At 45.5% G+C, this 25400-nt stretch overlaps 1 protein-coding gene across 1 annotated transcript in view; it reads left to right on the top strand.

Annotated features, from left to right (window-relative positions):
• ACOXL (acyl-CoA oxidase like) overlaps positions 1–25400 on the top strand; it is a 256960-nt gene that overhangs the window by 19748 nt on the left and 211812 nt on the right. Inside the window, exons 3-9 of the mRNA XM_046662297.1 lie at positions 5114–5197; positions 13337–13423; positions 13775–13873; positions 17705–17819; positions 18139–18225; positions 20084–20156; positions 23953–24085. Coding sequence (XP_046518253.1) covers positions 5114–5197; positions 13337–13423; positions 13775–13873; positions 17705–17819; positions 18139–18225; positions 20084–20156; positions 23953–24085 — 678 coding nt within the window. The remainder of the gene's footprint in view (positions 1–5113; positions 5198–13336; positions 13424–13774; positions 13874–17704; positions 17820–18138; positions 18226–20083; positions 20157–23952; positions 24086–25400) is intronic.

The following is a 25400-nucleotide window of genomic DNA, read 5'->3' on the forward strand; positions in this document are numbered from 1 at the left end:
TAAAGCAATCCTGAAAAAGAACAAATTTGGAGGACTCTCACTACTTGGCTTCAAGACTTATTGTGAAACTACTCAAGATTATGTGGTATTGGCATAAGGATAGACACATAGATTAATGGGACAGAGTGGAGAATCCTGAAATAAACCCATACGTATATGATCGATTGAGTTTTTGACAGTGTTGCCAAGGCAAGTCAATGGGAAAAGTCTTTTCAATAAATGGTGCTGAAACAACTAGATAAACGTATAGAAAAAAATATTTAACCTTAAACCCTACCTCATACTGCATACAAAATAATTTGAGATGAATTATACACCTAAACATAAGTTATAAAATTACGAAGTTTACGGAAGAACAAAGACAATGTCCCTTTGGCCCCCCACAAAATATTAAACGTGTAAAAGAAAAAACTAACTTGGTCTTTTTCAAAATTAAAAACTGTTGTTCATCAAAAGATATCATTGAGAGGATAAAAAGGCAACCTATGCACTAGGAAAAAATATCTGGAGTGCGTGTATCTGACAAAAACTTAGGTCCAGATACAAACGATTCGTACTCAGAATACAGAAAGGATTCCTAGAGCTCAGTGATAAGACAAGCAAGCCAAAATGGGTAAAAGACTTTAATATACGCTTTATGCAAGTATACGAGTGGCCCATGAGCATATAAAAATGTGCTCAGCATCTTTAGTCATCTGAGAAATGCATATTTAAACCATAATGAGATGACACTCCCTCCAGGATAGCCAAAAATGGAAAAGAGCGACAATACTGTTGAGGAAGTGGAGAAACTAGAACTCTCATATATTGTTGGTGGGAGTGTAAAATGGAACAACCATTTTGAAAAACTGTTTGACAGTTCCTTGCAATATTAAACATAAATCTCCCCTTTAATCCAGCAATTGCATTCCTGGGGATTTACAAAAGAGAAACGGAAACATATGTCCACAAAAAGACTTGTACGTGAATGTTTATGTCAGCTTTATGCATAATAGCCCCAAACCAGAAACAACCCAAATGTTCACCAGTAAGAAATGAGAGGGGGTGGCTGGCCCGGGGGCGCAGCAGTTAAGTTTGCACATTCTGCTTCCGTGGCCCAGGGTTCTCCAGTTCGGATCCCAGGTGCGGACATGGCATCACTTGGCATGCCATGCTGTGGTAGGCATCCCACATATAAAGTGGAGGAAGATGGGAATGGATGTTAGCTCAGGGCCAGTCTTCCTCGGAAAAAAGAGGAGGATTGGCAGCAGATGTTAGCTCAGGGCTAATCTTCCTCAAAAAAAAAAAAAAAGAAAAAAAGAAATGAGAGAGGGACGAGCCCCATGGCTGAGTGGTCAAGTTCATGCACTCTGCTTTGGTGGCCCAGGGTTTCACTGGTTCAGATCCTGGGTGCGAACATGACACCGCTTGTCAGCCCACGCTGAGGCAGCGTCCCACATAGCACAACCAGAGGCACTGACAACTAGAATATACAACTATGTACTGGGGGGGCTTTGGGGAGAAGAAGAAAAAAAAGAAGATCGGCAACAGATGTTAGCTCAGGTGCCAATCTTTAAAAAAAAAAAAGCCTACGTTTAAAGAAGAAAAAGAAATGAGACAAATTATGGAATATTCATAGATGGAAAACTATTCAGTCGTAGAAAAGAATGAACTGTTGATATAGAAGACAACATAGGTGCCTTATTTACATGAAAGAAGGCAGATATAAAAGAGTACGTACTGTATGATTCTGTTCATATACGTTCAAGAACAGGCAAAGCTGGTGGGTGGTGATAAAAAGAGAACAGTGGCTGCCTGTGGGGGTGGGGACTCTGAAAAGGGGCATTAGGGCACTTTCTGGGGGGAATGGCAATATTCTATAATCTTAATTGGTGTGATGGTTAGTTACACAGGTAGATAATTGACCACAGTTCATGCGCTGAAGGTCAGTGCATTTCACTGCATGTAAATTTTACCTTCATAATAAAAAACAATCATGATGCCTGATGCTAGGGGCAGAGTGGAAGCAGGGAGTCCCGCTGGGAAGCTGTTATGGAAGTCCAGGCATACGACGGTGGTGGTAGATGTCAGAAGTGGCCAGCCTTGGGATCTCTTTTGAGGGAGGGAGGGTCAGGACTGGTTCACCCCGTAGGCGAGAGTAGAGAAGGCTCAGACAACTGAATCCTGGAAGCCCATTTATTTTCTTTATGTGTATACTTTACTCTGACCCCTTCTGCTTCTAAAATAATTGGAAGCTAATTATAACAAAGGACATGTATTCAATTAGACAGAGAAGACTTAAATGAAATAGAAAATTGAAACCAGAAAATAGAAGGAGGAAATATGCAAGTTTGACAACAGATACCAGTAAACTAAGACCAGAAACTTCTTTCTGCCCAGTACCCTTGGCTGGGCGCCTAACTGGGGCTGCCGAGGGGTTGTGCATGGTCTTTTAAAGTCAGAGGAAAGACAGCTCAGACTAAAGACACCCAAGCAGTGCTGAATCAAGTTGATTTTAGTTGAAGAAGAATATATGCCTTTTAGAGACTCTGGGCTTATAAAATCAAAAATATACATTTTTGCAGAATTTGACTTGAAACAGAATATTGCACCATAAAGTTCTGCTACATCAAGTGCTCTACAAAGAAATAGGGGTATTTTAGGGAAAACTACCTTCCTTCTGGTTTAGACTGAATTTATTAAGCAGAAATGTGAATAGCAGGGGCATAATTTAGGATAAAATACAGGGTTGGGAATATTATCCATAGATTTATAGAATCATTATCATTCAAAATGACTACAAACTAATGTGCTGATATGGGAATTGAGTTTAGTTTGAATATATCAAGTCTAAATGAAGGCAGCTATTGATAGAGTAGAAACACTGTAAAAATTTATGCTGAAAACACATGTTGATTGTAGATTGATTGTTATCAGTATAGACAATGCAGTTATGTTGCCAAATGAATGAGAGGGGAAACTTGTCAATGTTAGACGTTCTTTAATTAGTAGCAATTAATGGATCAGAAATGAAAGAAGGATTGGAGAAGAGAGAGAATTTGTGTGTGGAGGAGATGTTAAAGATAGGTGCCAGGGAGGCAGTCAATCAAATTAAGCCTAGTGTTAGTTCTGGAACTTTCACTTGACTTCTTGAAATGGGCCAGTCCAAATGAATGCTTAAGTCAACATCAGAGGATCCATGGCAAACTCCTAGTGGCATTTCCCGTCAGATCTAATAGCAAAGATGTGAGGAAGGAAAATAATCATCATAAACAGTTTATAATGCTCCAAGATGGCTAAATTTGGGGTCGATTCTTCAGCAAATGGGATTGCAATTTATTTCAAACTGTTGAGTAAAAATGACCACAGTCGAATACTTCTAATGGCAGTCATACTCCTGTATTAACAGTATATGGAGAGATTGAAATAGGCAGAAAACGGTGACCAGTTGGAGATTCTGAGGGTTTTACTTACTCCCGATGGTTTAGGTTTGGCTAAAGCAGAGCAGGTGGTTTAAGGTGAGGAAGGGTCTCTGATGATGATTCCTGGGCATTGTGATATGTTGATGTCAGGTGCTCTCTGGGGACAAGGCTGGTGGTGCAAAATAGGAGTGGACAGGTGATGGAGGCTGGGCCACCCAGGGTGCCGGGGCTTCCTGCGGCTTAGCAATGAGGGGCAGTGAGAGATGGGGGCATGACATCCATATGAGGAGTCTGTAGACCTGGTTTCTGGTCCTTGCTCTGCCACTTGCTAGGTGACCCTGGTTGAACAAGTCACTTGACCTCCCTGAGTCTAGACTTTTCCGTTTGTTACATAGGGTCAGTACTTCCTGTCCTGCTTGGCCTCTCATGGAAGGTGGTTGTGAGGATCCGTGGGAGAGAGGACACATGGGCCTGAAAAAGTCTGCAAATATCTGCTACAGTTGTTTTTTATTATTTGCTGGTGACTAACTCTCCAGTGTGAGCTGGAGCTGGAACCGTGCAATGGTTTCTCCTCAAGCCTGGAGATATTTTAGGAAATAATCAATACAAGATGCGTTGGGTTGGAACCACAGTAAGAGTCATAAATCTTGACAGTCTGCTGTTTGATAAAATTAATAATGCTTGAGAGAAACACTAAAAACCTACAGGAGGGGAAAACATAGAGTGTGTTTAGGGAGAAAGCTTAAGCCAGTGTGGAAACTGGGAGTCACTGAGGAAGGTTGGTTATCATCCTGCTGCTGGTGGGCAGTTTACACGCACATACCACATGTATGCATAGGCACAGAGGCACCCACAGGCACACACACACGTATACACACACGTACACACGGCAACAAGCACCAGCTTTTATTGGCTGAGTCTCGGAAGAGACTGGCGAATAAGGAAGGCTAGCATTAATTCCAACAATGGATAATTGCAATCTGTGCACTCAGGGGCCCACCACCTTCTAGGGAAATGCCACCCGCCTCTGAATTTTTAAAAAAGGGACAGTGTTTTTGCCTTGTCTCATTTCTTGCCGATGGAAAAGAGTGGCCTCTGCAGCTCTGGGATTTGTGGCTGCTGTGTACAGGGAGTGAGAAGAGGGCAGTGAAGACGAACCAGGACCTCATGGTTTTTAAGTTATCAGACCCTGAGATGGTCTATGGTTAGAAAGGAAAGTGAAGAATATTGCTTTTCCTGTGTCCAAAATGTTTGGAAACCTCCCCAACCCTCTGTCTTCACATCAAGACTGTGGCTTGGACTTGAGCCAGGCGTTGCCCCTTGGTCGAGCATCAGTGCAGAGAGGCTGCACTGTGTTCTAGGCAGAACCGTGGGGGTGTCCAGCTCCAGTGACCTTGAGGGACGATCTTGGTGAAGACAACGCAAGACCTGAGCGGAGTGTTGGAGCCTGGCCTCCAGGCGAACCCAGTCTACTTTCTATAGTGTGAGAAAAGGCTTTAAACACTTTGTATGTGGCCAGAGACCAGAAGGCCCACGTTAAAAAAGGTTGAAAACATTTACTTCAGTAGAGTGATGATTATTTTTAGTTAAAAAATTGCTTTTATTGTGTTGAATTTATTGTTATAAAAGTAACATATGTTTGTTATAAAAATGTTAATTTGAAAGGTCAGAAACCATAAGCAAACCTTAACATTGGTCTGTCATGTTCTCAGGCAGAGAAAACAAAGAATTTTATCAGCCGAAGCCTTGTCATAGGAGAAGTCCTCTCCACAGCGGACATGGCCACAGGGGTAAAGGTGAGAGGTGCTGGGCATCCACCCTTCATGGCCTGGTACTGGGTTTTGAGTGGCAAGGAGAGAAAAATAGAGGCCTGGAGGTACCAGTCTGTTTACTGGAATAGATGGTTAAGATGGTACACCTTACAACCCATCCCTCCGACTTCCTCTTTAACCATTCTATCCAATCCTGTATTTGTTTTTCCTTTGCTTTTCTGTTTGTTTAGTGTTATTGCATTTGTGTCAATTACTTTTGTTTGTTTCAAATTTTATAAAAACAGTATCAAAATCACTTGCGATTTACTTTCATCACTTAAATGTCATCGCTAAGATTAATCTATATTGTTGCATGCCACTGTATTCGTTTATATTTACTTTTTAAAAAATCTTTTTATTTTGAAATAGAAATGCTCACAGGAAGTTACAAAAATAGTACACAGAGTCACATGAACTCTTTACCCAGTTTCCCTCAGTGGTGGCACGTTATATAGCTGTAAAGCGATATAAAACTAGGAAATCAACATTGGTACAGTACTGTTAACTAGACTACAGACTTTGTTCAGATTTCACTAGTTTTTACCTGGCATTCATTGTGTGTTTGTGTGTGTGTGAGTGTGTGTGTGGTTCTATGCAGTTTGGTCCCATTTATAGTTTCACGCAACCACTACCACAATCAAGATAGAAGTCTGTTTTATCACAAAGAAACTTATGGTGCTACTCATTTGCAGTTGCAGCCAGACCTCCCACCCATCGCTGTCCTTTGGCAACCACTAATCTCCATTTCCATGGTTTTGCCATTTTGAGGATGATATATGAATGGAAGTTCATTCATTTTTGACTCCTGTGTAATGTTTGACTACTGTGAAATATTACTGTGTAATGTTTCCACATCACTTGGCGTTCCTAGACTTTTCCATTTTTGCTGATCAAGTGGGTATATAAAGGCATCATACTGTGGGCTTGCTTTGTGTGTCCCAGCTCTCCAAGGATGGTAAACAGAATAGTGTGGAGGGCGTGATTGCCATGGCCCGTCGTGTACCCTAGGTCTCCTAACAGAAGGGCATTCATATGGCCCTGTACATGCCCTCTCTTCCCTCCCTGGACACCACTTGGCCTTAAAGTAAGTTCCTGCATCCAAACATCCAGTCCTGATGTCCCCAGAGGGGAGAAATTATAATTAGAGCATGAAGAGAGAACTATCAGACAAGAAGCCAGGTCAATCGTTGGTGGGTCCAAGATGGTAGTTATTTCTGTTTGCAGTGTAGACATTTAAAAATGGGTAAAAATTAAAGAAAAAAATCTGTGAGTGCCATCCTGTGGTGAGGGTACCCACAGTTAGATCCTTCAGGGGAGAATGGCTTCTCTGTGACTTCAGCCAGGCAGGGTCTCTTGCCTCCTGGATGGGTTCGCTGTGGCTTCCAGAGAGAAGAAAGTCAACTGAGATGCATCGGATAATCCCCGTCTCAGAAACACGAGAGGATCCTGGGCTAGACTCATGATCCTCAGTTTGTGCTTTCACCATCTTGCCCCACACCTGCCTTCTCTTCAGCAGGCCCCTGGTGGGGTGTGGCCATGGGGAAGTCTCCACCGGGGGTTCCAGCTCTCTGGAGCCCTCTGCTCTGCATCTCCGGAGTTTTGCACAGAGCCTAGTGCATAGAGCTGCACGGGGAATGTTTGAATGAATGAGGGACGGGCAACTAGTGGTTTAAAGCGGACTTAAGACACGTTTCAACCAATCACAATGTGTGGACCTTATTTAGATCCTGGTTCAAATGACAAACTAAAAAGAAAAATTGCCAGCTGGGGAAATCTGAACATTGGCTATTTGACAATATTAAAGAATTGTTATATTTTTAGGTGGGATATTTTAGGCTTGTGTTTTTAAAAAGAGCCTTTATCTTTTACAGATGTATAGGAGATATTTACGGGTGAAATGGTAGGATGTCTGGGATAAACTTCAAGATTACCTGAGGTGTAGAATGGGAAAGCGAATTGGGGCAAAGATGAAGCCCATGATGGCCGTCATAGAGTTCCTTATACTCTTCTATTTTGTTTGAAACTTTCCGCAATAAAAACATTTAAAAAAGTTTTACTCCTGAATATCTTAGCAGGGAATTTGAATAGATTTAAAGAAACAGATCTTTAAAAATTTTTCTCTGATCACATCATTCCTCTGCTTAAAGCCCCTTCCCATTATGCTTTAGAAAAACCCTCCAATTCTTCTTCTTCTTCTTCTTTTTTGCTGAGGAAGATTAGCCTTGAGCTAACGTCTGTGCCGGTCTTCCTCCACTTTCTATGTGGGATGCTGCTACAGCACGGCTGATGAGTGGCACAGGTCTGCACCCAGATCCAAACCCGTGAACCTGGGCTGCCAAAGCAGAGCACGCCGAACTTAACCACTATGCCACAGGGCCAGCCCCAAGAAAAACTCTCCAATTCTCGATGTGCCCACTGGTCCTGTGTGGTCTGGCCCTACTCACCTCTCTGGATCCCGTCTACACCGCTTTGTCCTCCTCCCCAGGAGATCTGCCATATGGGCCTTCTTTCGGTTCCTCTCATCCACCTCTGGACCACTCCACAACAGTCCCCTCCCTCACCTGGCCGACACCTGCTCATTCTTCAAGTCCCAGCTCAAGTTTCCTCCCCTCGGGGAAGCCTCCCTCGGGCCTGCAATTTAAATCCCATCTGCGGGTTGTCATCTGCCTCTGTGCCTTACAGTTGTCTGTCCTAGTGTGTACCCCTTCTAAATTGATGTGTTTATTCATGCGTCTCATTACTGTGTGCGTCTCATTACCACTAGATGGCAAACTCCTTGGAGACTGTCACCCCCTACTTTCTTGGTATTTAGTAAGTGTCAGGACACGAGTGTTAAATGAAAGCATAGAATCAGAACAGTATGGCAGTTACTCAAAACGTTAGGTGCAGAATTTACCATATGACCCAGCAATTTCATTCCTAGGTATATACCCCAAAGAACTGAAAACAAGGACTCAAACATACTTGTAGGCCAACGTTCATTGCAGCATCATTCACAAAGCTAAAAGGAGCAAACAAACGAAGTTGTCCATCAACAGATGGATGGATAAAGCAAATGTGGTATATACATATGATGGAATATTATTCAGCTACAAAAGGGAGGAAATTATGGTACGTGTTACAAGATGGATAAACTCTGAAAACATGATGCTAAGTCAAATAAGCCAGACACAAAAAGACAATTATTGTATGAGTCCAGTTATATAAAATTTCTAGACTAGGCAAATTCATCGAGACAGAAAGTAGATTATGGGTTGCCAGAGGCTGGGAGAAGAGGCTAACGGGGAGTTACTGCTTAATGGATACGGAGTTTCTGTTTGGGGTGATGAAAAAGTTTTGGAAATGGATAGTGGTGATGGTTGCACAACACTGTGAATGTACTTAATGCCACTGAATTGAACACTTAAAAATGGCTAAGATGGCAAATAGGTAATTTGTATTGTACCACAATACAAAAAAAAAACTTTGAAAATTTAACAAAAATTATTATTAACCCTGTTTGCTTTCCCACGCATCAGTCATTGCGGGGGATTTTTTTCCCTTGTGCTTGAATATCCTGGACTGTTAGAAGAATGTGTAGACTGTGCTCCTGAGGTCAGCCCAGGAGGGCGTGGCTGTCTCTCCTGTTGGCTGTGGAGGGAGAGGTCCAGGGAGGGGATGTGGTGCGCTGGGAACAGTTGCTATGAGCTCTGGCTGGTCAGGGCATCCCCAGATGTCACTGCCAGCCCAAGACTAGCCAGTGACCTCTGTTGGCTCTCCTTTTGTACCTTCACATGGGCTGGCTGTCAACCTGAGGAGGGGGCGTCAACATCAATTTGTCAAAGTCCCCTGCACCCCGCAGACCTTGGGTCCTTTTTCTCTCTCCCTCCAGGTGTGTGTTTTCCAAAGGCTCGGGGTGTCCCTGGGCGCTTTGCACAAATGCAGTTGTACTCACACAGTGAAGTGCAGGCTGGGCGGGGACTGGCTCTGAGAGCGGCTCACCGCCAGGGGGCGGGAGAGTGAGAGAGGTGCAGGGGGAGAGACTTTCCTGAGGCCTTTGAGTCCCCATTCTAGCTTGGGAGCCAGCCCAAGGTCTTCTGCCCAAAACGCTGATGCAGCCTGGAGGGACTCTAAGGCCGGAAGAGATGTGACATGCTTCCTTTTCTTCTTCCCCATGGCTGTTCCCTTTTTTCCTTATTTGAACCATCTTACTATCTGTCTTAGTTTGCTTGGGCTGCATTAAACAACAGAAATTTATTTTCTCACAGTTCTGGAGGCTGGGAAATCCTAGATCAAGGTGCCAGCAGATTCAGTTCCTGTTGAGGACCCTCTTACTGTAGATGGCCCCACCCTCATGACCTCACCTAAACCTAATTACCTCCCAAGGCCACCCCCTCCAACTACCATCACAGTGGGGTTAGGGCTTCAGCATATAAATTTTGGGGAACAAAATTCAGTCCATAGCACCGCCCCTTCTGGGCTCACCATTGTCTCAGAAAACACATCAGTGCCTCAGTGTATCCCATTTGCTCTTGGAATGAAAAGAACCTGAATGCACTTGAAGCTTCTTTAGGAGACCCGCTGTCAGGATGTTGTGTAGGAAGGACCTGGCCTATCACAGCGGACGCATGAGAGATCTTGCTGTCCAACTCGGCGGGGAGACAGTTAGAATGATGTGGGTTCACGTTCAGTATCTAGGATTCTTCAGTCACAGTTCTGGCATGTTCCTTTTACTCATGATGCTGAGTGACCTTAGGTTTCTCTTCATGAAGATGGCACTGCTAATGCCCATTCATAGGCTGTGATCAGATTTAAGTCAATGATGCCTGTGAGGAGCTCCATGCCATGCCTGGCATGCAGCAGGGGCTTGGTGAGTGGTGGGGGCTGTAACCATTAAGATGTGGCCCTGAGCCCTCCCCAGTGGTCTTCCAGGTAGTGGCTCAGTTGGTGGACTGAGGTGAAATCAACCTGGGTTCCACCAGCTTCCCCGGCCACTGTACGATGTCTGTCTTTCTAGTCATCATTTGGAAGTTAAGAGGCCCTGCCGGAGGCCCCAGCCTTAGGCCCCTTCAGCCTGTCCTGGCTGCAGTTCCCGGCCCCCAGGAAGCCCCGGCTGTGGCCTCTGGAGGCTGCCAGCCCTCCTTGGGCGTGTTGTGGTCATGACCTCAGGTGCCCGATGCTGTAGCTGTCCTTTTTCTCTTCTGGATTAGTGAGAAGGGAGAGAAAGAGCTTTCCCAAACTAACAGTTCGAGGTGTGCACATATTTAGAGTTTTCGTTAGGTATCCTCCCTGTTTGTTCTTCCTTGCCACTAACTTTCCCAGTCTCTCTCAGAACAGACAGACCTCTTTGTCCTGTGCCCTGAGGTGGGCCGGTGGCCAGGTCGCTCCTTGGACAGAATGACAGCAGTGGACACAGCGCCCTCTCAGGAGGACATGTTGCGCTGCTCCCTTGTAATGGATTGATGCCCTTCTTCATTCAGTCTCAGCATCCCTGTCTTAGCGAATCCGTCCGCTCCTCCCTGGCTCCTCCTGCAAGTTTCCCCCGTACAGATAATGGGCCTCCATCCATCCGGCACTCAGGCCCAAGACCCAGGTGTCACCTGGAGTCCTCTCTTGTCCTCGCTTCCCAAGTCCACCCATCAGCTCTGTCTCCAGAATCTACCCTGAATCCTTCTTCTTGTCGTCTGCTTCACTGCAGTCTGACTCACCTGCTCACCCTGGTGGTCGCTCGCTGGGTGCCTCCTTCCTATGCCTGGGCGAGGGAGGGTCCATGCTTCTCACAGGAGGCCCCCGCTGAATGGCCAGGGAGTCAGCTGCTTAGAGCCATCCGGGTGCTCCTGTTTAGTCAACTTACCTGCTATTCAGGGGACGTGGCTTTGACAACACGCTGGCCAGCACATGGGGAAAGAGCCCACATTTTAACTGGCTGTGTGGGTTGAGTCCTGCAGACTTCTGTTAACTGCTGAAGTTTTCTGCAAACCTACAGGTTTCACTCCCCCAGCCCAGTGCTCCTACTGAGAGCATTTAGTGAATGGAGCTTTCAAAATGTGCAGGAAACACTCTGATTTTCCCCCCCCCTTTCCAAAGAGGAGGAAAGGATTTAAAACCTAGAAAAGGAATATATTGTGAAGAGCACATTAGCCACCAGTCAAAGAGATTTAGGGGTGGAAAATTCAATCTCTTTTAGTTTCAGAAAAATATTTTTCTTTAACTCGATTTCCAAGATGGTTTAGGGAAAAAATATCACTGTTTGGATGGATGCCATTTTCCCAGGTTGGAATTAGTACTGCAAGATGCAGGGTCCACAATGATTCTGTGGAGAGGGGTGCTGAGAAAGCAGGACATCAAGCATCTTCCGAGGATGCTTTATGATTCTCCAAACGAAAAGCACTGCGTCTATCAGATGTGACTAATGAAATCCATCAGTTACGATGGCAGAGCGTTTCAGCTGGTCAAGCAGTTGGGGTCGATGGAACGCCAGTCGATGAAGGCTCGGCAGTCAGCGCCAGGCTGGTCACACGCGTGTGGTGCCGGGACTGGTTCTTGCCAGGGGCTGATGACAGTTCTCAGATGGAAGGATGTGAAGATGCCTTTCCTGCCACTTCTCTGCCAGGTCTTCCTCGGGATCAGTGTGTCTGCTAGGGCTCATTCGATTGCAGTGATTCTGAAAAGAAGGGGTGTCTATTGGCTGCTGTAACTGAAGAGTCCAGGGGGTGGCAGGCTTCAAGTGTGAGTGTGTGGGACCCGAGTTCTCTTATCTCTCGTCTCTGTTTCCTTCTCCCCACCTTCACCCCTGTGTGTTGGCTTCACTCGCCAGCTCTTGTGATGGCGAGAGCAGCCAGCAGCACCAGGCCCCCATTCCTCCAGGTTCTACTGCATCCAAAAAGACAGAGCTTCTTTTCCTCAGGAGCTTACCCACTCTGATTGTACCCACCCAGATCACAGATCCATCCCTCCATCCGTCATCCCTATGGTGATGATACTATGCAGATCAGTCAGCCCTGGGCCCCAGGCTCATCCTAAAGCTGGGATGGAGGTTAACATCAGCCACAAACCATTTGGACTGATTCTGGAGGAGGAGGGCTTCCCAGAGGAAAACTGGGGCTGTGTGGCTCGGAGGGGGTGAAGGGGTGCTGACCTGCAGATGCAGCCAATGTCGTCCGCTTGATCTCTCTGTCTTTGCAATCAGTCTCCTGTTCCCTTCAAATGCCCCACTGAAGTCTGCCTTCTCCTCTTCCTTCTCTTTTTCCTGCTCTTCTTTCTCCTTGTCAGCAACACTTTTCCAGGGTTGATAAAAGACCAGACAAAGTGTTTGGCAGTTGACCCTCACTGAGTTCTTGCAGCAACCTTATGAAGTGCTATTAGGCATTAGGCAGCTTGAGATTGAACCCCAGCCCTGACCACTTTCTCAGGGTGAAACCTTGGGCACGTCACTTTCCCCTCTGAACCTCGGTGTCCTCATCTGTCAAGTGGAGGGTGATGATGTCTTCTTCCCCGGGTTGTCGTGAGACTCAATGAGCTTGTGTGTATGGAGCTCAATTCTTGGAAGGCTTGAGTGCTCAGTAAGTGGGAGTGCTCATCATCCACTCCATTTCTAAGACGTGGAAACTGAGGCTACTATGTCATTTGCTCAAGGTCCCACAGCCAGTGGGTAGCTGAACTGGGATTTGAGCCCCGGCTGTCTCATCCCAAGCTGAGTGGCTGCTCGTTTTGCAGCATCACTTCTTCCGTCAGCCTTCGTGTGTGCTGTTTCTTGTGACAGGACTCATCTCTGCAGACTGTGGTCGGCACCTGGATCAGGGCACAAACACTTTGTTGTACATCTACGTTTCAGGCCCTAAGCTAGATCCTGAGCAGATAAGGCGGAATGAAAGTTCGGAACAGTCATTTGATGGGGTGCACTGGGCAGCTCCGAGGATGGAGGACTGACTCCATCCAAGAGAGGGAACATGAGCCATGTGTGCAGAGAGGAACTGGAGCTTGACAGGCAGTGAAGGGGAAGGGCGCGGAAGCCTCGCCACTTGCAGGGCTTATGTAAAGCTCGAGCCGAGTAGATGCTCCTTGAACGGAGGTTGACCCGTGGGTTTAGTGGTCATTAAATTATTGACTCTTCCTAACAATGGCCTGTATTGTCCTTGTTTCCAGTGTGGAATAATTTATTGGCTATTTGGAGGTGCAATCAGGAACCTTGGAAGCCCAGGACATGTAACTAAGTGGCTTCAGCCTCTCCAGGTATGGCATGTACCTCAAAGATGTTCTTTTCCACACAGAGCCTTAAAAATTCACAGTAGCTAGATGTGTGTGTGCGTGTATGTGTGTGTGTGTGTTGGCAGAAAAAGAAGATAAAACAGAATTAGTGTCAGCAAGAATCTTGTTTGGAATAAGAATTTCAAGACTATCTTTTTAAAATTGCATCGAGACTGTCATATTGTTACCACATTAGCTGTCACTAGGCTGAATTTTTTATAATTATCTCTAACTCACCCCCGCCTCTCTCACCAACATTCATAATGATCTGAGAGGTCTGCAATTTGAGCAACCATCTGACTGGCTGATTCCCTTCTAATGTCTGGTAAACTCCAGGAGCAGAAATACAGTGGGATGTTCGCAATGACTGAGAGAGGCCACGGGAGCAATGTGAGAGGGATCCAGACTGAAGCCACCTTTGACCTCTCTGCCCAGGTGAGGATTCTGTCCATGGTTCTGTGGTTCAGCTCCAGCAGGACACCTGCACAGAACCAGACTCTCTTCCTTCCCGAATCCAGCTTCACACCCTCTGTGGGTGCTCTCTGACCCAAGGGGCTCAGAGTCAGAACGAACATCTAAGTACCTTGGTGGATGTGGACACAGGCTCAGCCTTCGTGAGTCTAATACCAGCCAACACTCACACAGCACCAACTACATGGCAGGCACTGCTCCAAGCACTTTATGTGACCTCGTTAATTGAATGCCCTGTGACAACTCTGTGAGAACAGTATTGGAGACATTTTGTTGTCCTTCCCAACAATAGCAGATGAGTGACCGGAAGAGGTCTTGTTGGCTCTCTCCATTGCACCATGGGGCAGGAGGGCACTGTCTGTGCTGCGGCTTCCTTACCAGGAGCCGAGTCCTCTGTCCTGGAGTGATGCAATGTTTTTAATTGTGACCTGCACAAAAATTCACGTGGCAACTGAAACAAGGTTTCACAAAGCAATCTTACCTCTACTATGTGTGTGATGAACTCCAATAGTTTCCCTTCCATTCTCATTAATTTAAAAAAAGTTGCTCAAGATGCGCTAAATTGATATCTCTCCACTAACGTGAAAGTTCTTCTCTGTCAGTCCTTCTCCCATCTCCTTAACTCCTCCTCCCCCTGAATAAGGAAAGCAACTATTTCCTTAGTTCACTCTCCTTGATAGTTTCTTGTTTGATATTGGGTATTCCTAGGAACTACAAAGGAGTAAATAAGTTTTGAAGTTCTTGAGTTTGTGTAAATATATGCGTGCAAGCACGAGCACGAGTGTGGATGTGGCCATGTGCATGTGTGTGGCAACTCAGCCTATTCTTCATTTTTGCTGAGTTTGTTCTTTTAGAATCTGGTTTTCTGTTAGCAGGTTTGCCTGACCCACGACTGATCACTGGAGGTGGTCAGAATTTAGAATGACAGATTCAGGTGTGGGGTTGTGTGGGAGGATGCCCTGCCTGCCCTCCTGCCCTGATGCTAGTTCTGCACAGCGGCCAGTGATTTCCCAATGGGACGTCATTGATAAGCACAAGAAAAATGACTGCCCATAAAAAAAACTTATGGCAAGACATTGTTGCCCCTATTTTATAGGTGGAGAAACTGAGGCTCAGAGGTTTGGAAACTGACGACGGCTGTGCAGTTAATGAGCAAGTCTCAGGTTCAAGCGGGACTGCCCTGAACAGCTTAGCTTTCCTGCCAGCGATGGGAGCTGACTAAACAGCTTTTGGGTTTTGGCTGGCCAATTTTTTTCTTCCCCTAAACCACAGTATTGAGGTCACCTTGCTGTCATTAAAGGGGAAAAAAACCTCACCGACAATTCTTATTTATTTGTTTCTTCTTACAATTATTTTTTTCCACAAAACTCATTTCCCTGTGTTGGTCCCATTTTCCCCGAACTGCATAAATGATTTAGCTACCTGGTGTGCTTCCGCAGCTGCTGCTTCCTGCAGGGGAGTCGCGGGGTTGAAATCATAACGATGAGGAGACCCTAGTGAACACTGCCTTCCGAGGGAGTGAGAGAGAGGACAGCCCAGCATCAACTCGGGCCGCTGAGGATTGACGCAGCGGGAAGGGATTTCTCCTTCATTGGGTTCTGTGTTTTCCCGTTGATTTCCCTTTTAAAATGTTAGAGCGTATCATATGCGCTCTCTCTCCCTCGAGGACTCTTTCAATCTCTTGCATTTTTCAGTTGTTCGTGCCTGTGGGCTGGTGGTTTTGTTTTCTTTTGGGCGGTGGATTGGGTAGTGGTATGGAGAGTTAGGCAGTGAGGGAGAGTTTCCTTTTTACACTTGATACTAAATAGCAAAAACAAATGAGGCTGAGAGCTCTCTAGCCAAAGCCATGTTCTTCAGTGCTTCCCACACTGGCCATTTTCTTGGCCTTCACCAACTAATTATGATAGGAACCGACACACATGGTGTGCATTATTTAGATCCAGGTGCCACGCCAACATTTTGGCTGATGCAAACTTTCCAAATCAAGTGTTTTTGCCAGAAGTGACAAACCTCCTTTCCCAGAGTGGATCAGATGTTTTCAGGGCGAATGGACTCCTGTCTCTTCCCCGCGCCACCAGCTTCTTTTGTGCCAGGCCAATGCTTCTCTGCTGCTTCCCTTCCTACCCTCGAGATGTGAGCAGCTCCTCACTGCATGGATTTTGGTTGTTGGTGCTGTTACTGCACCGAGCCTCAAATAACTCTTTCCTTTGAGAAGTCCTGGCTGGCCTGATAAGACAAAGGCAGCCTCCAGAGACTTCTGTTCAAAAGAATCAGCTTGTCCATTTATGTTTCTGAAAAAGCCCTTGCACATGTTGAAAGTTTTCCTGTGCAAGCATATGTCGGAGAATGTTTCCTTAGGCTTCGAGACTGTATTTCTTGGCCAGAGGGAAAGTGTCGTCTATATACTTTAAAATCTGAAATCCGAGATAATCTTTACGTGATCAATAGCTTGTTGGTTTAGTTCAGCCACATCTCTGATATTGTCGGACTCGCCGGCCTGTCCCAGGAACCCTGTATTCAAAGCCAGCAGGTATAGTCAGGCCCTGCTTGACAAGAGGTTTAAGGGCATTCCCGGTGACAAGCAGAATTAGGGAGAACCAAGCAGTGAAGGGGAGAATTTCTAGTATGATCCTGTATTGGCTTCCGGAGAGGAGGAAAAAGAAGACCGAGTTTTGAGCAGAGACTTAAAACAAAGAAACCCGTGTTTGCTTCCTGCTTCTTCACGACCAGTCTTAATTTCAGGCTGTTTTGTGCTGGAATCCCTGATCATATTATGGAGACAAATTGGATGGCATTTTCTAAGGTTCCTTCCCCTATAGATAGAGAATTGTTTACAAATGCTTCGGTTTAAGAGCTTACACGTATGAAGCTTTTTTGGAAACCTTTTATTATTAACGCATTGATCAGGAAAATGGAGAGGCAAGTTCTGAAATTATCATCCAAAGGCTTAAATAAGCCTTTAAAACAAGAATCCAAATTGGATGGGCTAGGATTCTGAGCAGTGGTGGGGTTAGGTCATGGTTGCCTGTTAGTCATGCTTGCATCCAGGCACACAGTTTTGGTCTTTGGTTAGTAGTGGGTTTTTAAACAACAGGCCCCTATCATGGAGGCAGGGATGTTCAAGGCCCAGGCAACAGTGGAGGGCATGAAGAGCCAAGCGATTTATCCAGAAGGGGCAATGCCCAGCAGATAAAAGGAAACATATAGACGAGGACTCATTCAACAGGGGGCCCCAGGTCATTGGACGTTCCATCCTTTCCTGTGAAACTTGCAGGTGGGGTGTTTGGGAGTGAGGGGTTGTGGAGAGATGAATATATATCACCAGAGCTTTTGGTGTGGGATTATTTAAAAGTCAAAACCTCAGTCTAGAGAGAAAGAAGGTGGGCATTGATGAAAGACTTTAATAAAGCCAGGCAGGGTCAGCCAAGTAGCACATGTGTCAGCCCAACATTATAAAGAAGAGGGACCAGGAAAGAGTGGATGTGCACTTTTTGTCCATCGAAAATTGGCAACTCACCTTCCTAATTGGATTAAGCATTGAAGAGGCACTTTAATTTCCAGCCGTTGTCAGAGGGGAGGTGGAGGTGAACTGTGTGACTGGAGGTGAGAGCACAGTGGCGTTGACCTCATGAGGCGGAGCCGGATGATGTTTGGTTGTTGCCCCTTCGCTGTGAAGTCACCCGAGTGCTCATGCTGCGTGATGTGCACCTGCTTCACAGTATTTGTTGCCTTGAGCCGAGGGATCAAAATGAGCCATCAGAAAGGAAACTCTGTCCCTCTACTGTGTCTGTGCAGGAGTTTGTAATCAACACACCGTGTGAAAATGCTGAGAAGATGTACATCGGAAATGCCATGTACGGGAATTATGCAGCGGTCTTTGCCCAGCTCATCATAAATGGAAGATCTCAAGGTTTGTTACCGACCCGGAAGCCTAGAATAATTCTCTTTACTTTTACTATTTTCCAGCGAATACTTTAAACTGAAAACCCACTTGACAGGGCTGTTTTTATTCTGTAAAAATTTCAGTACTACCTTTATCTCCTAAACATACATGATGATAAAATTTGTCATTACATTTTGACATTATACACTATTATGGGCTGTGCACAGTCATAGAATTGAATGAATTTCAGAATCAACATAATTTTATACTGTCCCAGGAAATGAATAAAGCTTGAATCATATCTTTAGAAAAGGAAGTTTAGCAACTGTCTCTTCGCCCTCCTTAGGGCCCCATTGTTTCATCGTTCCTGTCCGGGATGAAGACGGAAACTTGTACCCGGGAGTAACGGCTATTGATATGATGTACAAAGAAGGTGAGTCCCCAGGTGACCCTCTCCTACCTGCATTTGTACTTCCTGCCTGCTCCCCAACCCACCCAGGGAGAGTCTGACCTAACTCACCAAAACACTGAAAACAGGGAAGGCAGAGAAGACTGCTTTCGAAGCCTGATTAGAGTCTTTTATGTGGAACTGTTAGAGAATGTTGCAGATTGCCATTTACGAAGGTGCATTGGTCTCATTTTCTCCCAGCCTCTTGTACTTCCTAGTAATGATGCAGCTTTGCCCTGAGTTGTTCTGTCTCCTCTCTCCTTCTTGGACTTGTGGCTCTCAGAGGGCAGGGTGAGGTTCTCTCTCTAGTGCCCCTGAGCCACCAGCCTGGTGTTGGTGTGCCTGAGGCCCTTGATGAGGCCTAAGGATTGACTTGGTATGCTAGTTTGCCAGAGTGGTTTTGTCACACACTGAGTGCCTTGAACAACAGAAATGTGTTGTTTCATAGTTCTGGAGGCCTCAAGTTTAAGATCAAAGTGTTGGTGGGGTTGGTTCCTTCTGAGGGCTGTGAGGGAGAATCTGTTCCAGGCCTCTCTCCTTGGCTCATAGGTGACCATCTTCATATTCACATGGCATTCTCCCCACGTGCCTGTCTGTGTTCAAACTTCCTCTTTTCATGAGGACACTAGTCATTTGGATGAAGGCCCACCCTAAAGACCTTATTTTAACTTGATTACCTCTGTAAAGACCCTACCTCCAAATAAGGTCACCTTCATGGGTACTGGGGTTTAGGACTCCAACATATGAATTTGAGGGGGACACAGTCCAGCCCATAACACTGGGTGAGAGCAGGCCTTGCCTGTGGGCTCCACTGGACATCACCAGTCAAGGCCAAGCCAAGCCAAAGAAGCAGATTAGAGAAGAAGAAAAACAAGAGAGAAGAAAGAGGAGGAGAGAGAAGGAAGAAGAAGATGATCCTTGGGTGGAGGGGGATAGCCTCCCCCAGCCCCTTAGGGTTTATGGACCACTGCCACGTCTGCAGGAATGGGCTGCAGGTGGTTTGTGAGCACTTTAAATGTATCTTCCAGAGGTGACTGAGGCCCTCGCTGGTCCTGGTCCCTTGAAAATGCCTCAGGTGTCAAGTGTTCTTGAGAGCAGAGGGCTTGGCCCAGCTCTTGTGAAGTGGTGCCAGACATTTAGAATGCTGGCAACCTCAGAAAGTCTGCTTTGGTTTCCTTGTAAGCTCCTAAATGCAAGTGTGTCCTTGTCAAGGGGTGATGTTCTAAATAAAGACGTGTGCTAAATAAAGATCTTTCCCCCAGATTAAATCTCCCTAAGTGTGAGATGAACAAAAAGTAGACCCCAGGCTCTGATGTTAGAATAGTTCTGGAGATTTCAAGAACCTTCTGGGGAGTCAGGTCACCCCACCCACCCACTGCTGTCCTTGTGATCATTTCCCTTTGTCTTTTAGACATTTAGTTTCACAAATTGGCCCCTGTGTGCTGAGGAGGAAGCACCGGGAGGGAGGAGGAATGTGAGCTCTGCATCACTGGGGGGAATAACCAGCTTTCCTGCCTTCTCTGGGGTCAGTCTGATGTTCTCTCAGGTGCCTAGAACTCTCTCTCCCAGTCACAGCAACTGCTCCGGCAGGCAGGTGTGTCCCCATCACATCTCCCACCTGAGCCCCGGAGCACACGGGCTACGCAGGAGGCACAGCTCTTCAGCGAAACAAACAAACAGCATCCCCACCCCACCCCAAATAAAAAAGCATCAACAATTCTGGAAGTGAAATAAAGGGCTTTGAATTTCAGTGGAGACAGGGCTGGAAAGTCACAGGGCCCATATTTCTGTTGCTAGCATATATTTGCCCTCTGTGGCTCCATTTCGTTTCTGCTCTCTCTAGGTCTGCATGGTGTGGATAATGGGATTTTAATTTTTGACAAGGTTCGGATACCAAGGGAGAACCTGCTGGATAAGTGAGTAGTTTTCTCCTTAACTTAGATTTGCTGTGTGAATGATCTCATTCCTCTCCCAACCCAGGCCTTGTTCTTGGGGCTCACTGTCGAGGCTATCTTCTCATAACCACTCCTGCAAGTTTACTGACAACTAACTGGAAATGTAGAGAAGCAAACTGAAAAAAATTCAAATTATCCAAAATGCTACTACCCAGGCGTAATGTTTGTTATACTTTAATGTGCAACTTTTTAGACTTTTCTTCATGATGATGTATCTACAGAGAGAGAGATGTTTGACTTTTACTGAATGAAATCCACTTATAAATTCTACTTTTTATTAACTAACTTTTTTAAATTAATTTATATTTTTTTATTAAGTAACTTGTAATTTCTACTTAACATTATATGTCACTTGTTTCTATGCGACAATAAACATACATATGCATTATCATTTTCAATATTGTCATAATAGACTTTTAAATAAATGATCTATAATTTATATAATCAATCCCTTACTGTTGGATATTTAGGTTGTTTCCTTGAAGAAATTTTTTTTTCTTTGCTGTCACAAAGCAATTAGCGTTATTGCCTCCTTTGTGGGTGGCAGGAAATAAGGCACCTCCTTTCAGCTTTGGAGGCTGTTATAACTTGGGTGGCATGGGTGGATAATGTGAAAGGTGCTCCGTGTCATTCCCCAGCATCCCTCAGTGAGGTCAAACAGGTGGGTTAAGGTGGGCTGAACAACAAGGTGAAGGTTGCTTCTACCAGGTACGTTCCAGAGCTCCAGGGCTTCACAGTACTTTTTCAGAGGCTAAGAAATACCGATTACTTTTACTTTTTTCAGCAGCATTTCATGTGTCCAATAAGAATCCTTAACCAGAGTCATAGTTAAGTCTGTGAAAAAGTAAGCAACCAGGCTTGCTCCCTGCTTTCATGGAGATTTTCCTTTAACACTTGACTCTTTTGTTTGTTGCCTGCAAGTTCTTGCCAGCAGATAAATATCCTAGATGCCAAAAGTTTAAGACAAATGTGGCAGAAATAAAATAGTCCAAATTTTGTTAACTTTTTTCCCCCTGTGAATTGGTAGGAAACAAAATGGAAACAACAAAAGCATCTTTGCAGTTATTCTGGGGTTTGGTGAAGCCCTCAGGCCCCCTCAGGAGCTACAAGCGCCCATGACAGTAGGTCTGAGGACCACCAGCCTCCCCCAGAGGTGCCTGCACATTTCCCGGTCACTTATCAGCATCGCTCCACTCTGGGAGATGGGGAAGAGGGAAGGAAAGCCACAGATGTGGAGCTCCCCATATCTCACCTGCTGTAATGGGATCTTAATGGCCTGGACTGTCCTCTGCCAGCAGGTAGACCCACTGGCTTAGCATTCATCCAATGCACTAGAGATTAAAAAGTCAGACTCAACCAGAAAGAAAAATGCTGGGGGGCTACAGGGACTGTGGAAGATGTGAGCATACGTAGAACATTCTTTGATAAGTAAGGTTTGATTTTAGTCCCATTCCATTGGCATTTAAGCTCCTCCCCTACCCCCAATACTACAGAAGAGCAGCAGCAACACAGATGCTTTGAGCGAAGACTCCCACTTTGGGGGTGTCGGTTCACCACTTCATCAAAAATGGGCCAGTAAATAGACATTCAGATTCAATGAAATTCCTATCAAAATCCCAACTGCCTTTTTTTTGCAGAAACTGAGAAACTGGTCCTAAAATTCATATGGAAATATAAGAGACTCAGAATATCCAAAACAATCTTGATAAAGAAGAAAAAAGTAAGAGGACTCACACTTCTGATTTGAAAACTTACCACAAATCTATAGTAATCAAGGCAGTGTGGTGCTGGCATAGGATATGTATAGACAATGGAATAGAATGGAGAGTCTTGAAATAAATCCTTATGTTCATGGTCAACTGATATTCAACAAGGGTGACAAGGCAATTTAATGGAGAAAGAATAGTTTTTCAACAAATGATGCTGGGACAACTGGATAGCCATATGCAAAAGTATGAAGTTGGACCTTTACCTCATACCATATACAAAAATTAACTCGAAGTTGATCATAGATCTAAATGTAAGTGCTAAAACTATAAAACACTTAGAAGAAAACGTAGGTGTGAATCTTTGTGACCTTGGTTTAAGCAATGTTTTATTATTAGATATGACACCAAAAGCACAAGCAACCAAAGAAAAAAATAGATAAATTGGACTTCATCAAAATTAAAAAAACTTGTACTTCAAAGGACACTATGAAGAAAGTGAAAAGATAATTCACAGAATCAGAGAAAATATTTGCAAGTCATATGCATCATAAGGGTCTATTATCCAGAATATAAAAGGAGCTATGACAGCTCAACAATAAAAAAACAAATGACCCAATTAAAACATGGGCAAAATTCTGAATAGACATTTTTCCAAAGAAAATATACAAATGGCTAATAAGCACATGAAAAGGTGTTCCCATCATTGTGATTATGGAAATGCCAATCAAAACCACATTGAGGGGCTGGCTCCGTGGCCGAGTAGTTAAGTTCGCGAGCTCTGCTGTGGCAGCCCAGGGTTCGGATCCTAGGCGCGGACATGGTACCGCTCGTCAGGCAACGTTGAGGTGGCGCCCCACATCCCACAACTAGAAGGACCTGCAACTAAGGTTTACAGCTATGTATGGGGGGGGGGGTTGGGGAGATAAAGCAGAAGAAAAAAAGATTGGCAACAGTTGTTAGCCCAGGTGCCAATCTAAAAAAAAAAGAAAGCCACATTGGGATACCATTTAGCACCTACTTCAGTGGCTATAATAAAAGAGACAGACGATAACAAGTGTTGGTGAGGATGTGGAGAAACTGGAACCCTCGTACATTGCTGGTGGGGTTGTAAAATGGTGTTACCGATTTGGAAAAGAGTTTGGCATTTCTTCAAAAGTTTAAAGTTTTCATATGACCCTACAATTCTACTCTTAGACATGTATGAAAACTTTGTCCACAAGAGAATTGAAAACATGTTCACACAAAAACTTGTACATAAACGTTCATAGCATAATTATTCATAATAGCTGAAACAGTGGAAACAATCCAAATATCCAACCGATGAACAGATAAACAAACATGGTATAGTCATACAATGGAAAATCATTTGGCCATAAAAAGGAATGAGGTACTGACACATGCTACAACATGCACAAACCTTAAAAACAATGTGGTGAGTGAAAGAAGCCAGACGCAAAAGCCACATATTGTAAGATTCCATTATCTGAAATGTCTAGAATAGATAAATGGAGATAGAAAGTGGATTAATGGTTGCAGGGGCATGGAGGAGGGGTGCATGGTGTGTGTTTCTTTTTGGGGTGATGAAATGTTTTGGAATTAGATAGCAGTGATGGCTGTGCCTTTGTGAACTTGGTGAGTATACTAAAAACCATTGAATTGTACTCTTTGAAAGGGGGAATTTCATGGTATGCAAATTATATCTTAACAACAGAAAAGTGGATTGATGTGCAGTCTTCAAGCTCAGGCTCCGGTGTTGGTTTAATGATGGCGGTCCTCATGCCCCTTTGTCAGGGTTCACTGCCGAGTGCAGGTCAGCAGCGGCAGGAAACCTGCTTTACTTTCCATGAGTGAGTCAAGCCTTTGTCAGCATCTCCTGGGAAGGCACTTCCCCCGCCCCTGACTCTTGGTGTCTCACGAGGGCAGTTCTAGGATGCAGAAGCCTGTAAGACTTCCCTGTGTGTGCCTGTGGGAGCCACCTGACTTCATTTCTAGTTGTGCTGTGTTCTTCTTTTTGGTTAACCTTTCCGCCCGCCTCTCCCTGACCACAGGTTCGGTTCCGTGACTCCAGAAGGGCAGTACCATTCCCGTATTAAGAACAAGAGCGCGAGATTCAACGCGATGCTGGCAGCACTGACCCCTTCGAGATTAGCTGTGACTTTTCAAGCAATGGGTGCCATGAAGGTAATTGACTCTGATTTTAATGTCCCTCACTGTTTATTCTCTGCATGTTCCAGGGGTGGGTAACCATTTCAGGAGCTCAGCTTCCCAAGCCACAGTTGGTGTCATGTGGCCGGGGTTACTGATTAGATGCTAGGGAGTGCCAGTTGGCCATGCACAGAGAACATTTCTGCACCCTTCTTACCACGGGATCCCATCCATCTGCAAGCCAGATGTGTGCTGCTGGTTACGGAGGGTGGAACATAGGCTCTGTGGCAACAGAACCACAAAAGATGACCCTGGGCCAATGGGTCATTCAGAACAAACACATCTGCTGGAAAAGCAGCTAACAGCTGACTCACGTGAGTGAAGGCTGGCGTGTCTTGCCTGAGTTCACTGGGGACTGTTGATGCTCACATGGATGTTGAGGGTGTGGCATTCACATCACAGGTTCGAGTCCCTGAGACCAGACCTCCAGAAACCATCTCTGCCTCCTCCCCGCTGCCCACCTCTTCCCATATATGGGTGGAAGGAGCAGAGATGAGAGAAAAGTTCTGGAAGGCCCCCTCCTCCTCCTCAGGGCTCAGCAGTCTGTTCTCTGGGCCCTCTCCATCTCTTTGCACTAGAGAAAAGCCTGCTTTAAGCTCTGCTGAGCTTGGTGAAGCTGGAAGAAAAATTAAGATACCCATGAATATACATTTGTGGCTTGAATCCAGCTTTTCCATCAAGAAGGAATAAATTTCATTCACCTGACTCCAGCCCTGACATCAGTACCCAGTCGTCTGAACAGCAGGGAAATCCTTCTTTACTCACTTCTCCTGCGTCTGTCCCATTCACAGGACTCCTGCCTGACAGGGGCTTCCCCCTGTGATGCCCTTCCTGCGAGTGGGCACAGCTGCGACACGGTAGACACGGCACTTGGTTCTGAGCCAGGGGCCACATGCCCACCCGTGGCACCGCTTCCTGTGCCTGCTTCTCGCTGGCTCTTTAAAGAGGGTGAGGTGGATGTTCAGTTCTGAAGTCCCAAGTCAGGAGAGGCTCAGCTGGTCCCCTTAGCTGAGCCCTCGGACTTCTGACGAATGCCTGAGGCCCCAGAAGAGCCCGCGATGCAAGCGCGGGGTGAGGCCGAGGCGCTAGCCCAGCGTCAGAGGGCAGTGGAGAAGGACGGCTTCTTCCAGTCAGCAGGAGACACCATGTCAGCCCCTTTCAGGACTCCAGAAAGAGGCAAAAGGAAAGAAGCCAGAGGAAGCTGGAAGTGCATCATAGGGAAGATGGGACAGAAATCGGATCTGGGCTCTCTGAAGCCTCTGTGGCAGAGTCTGCACTGTAGCCCCTCTCA

The sequence above is a fragment of the Equus quagga genome, chromosome 5 (genome assembly GCF_021613505.1).
Source record: "Equus quagga isolate Etosha38 chromosome 5, UCLA_HA_Equagga_1.0, whole genome shotgun sequence".
In the NCBI taxonomy this organism is placed as follows: domain Eukaryota; kingdom Metazoa; phylum Chordata; class Mammalia; order Perissodactyla; family Equidae; genus Equus; species Equus quagga.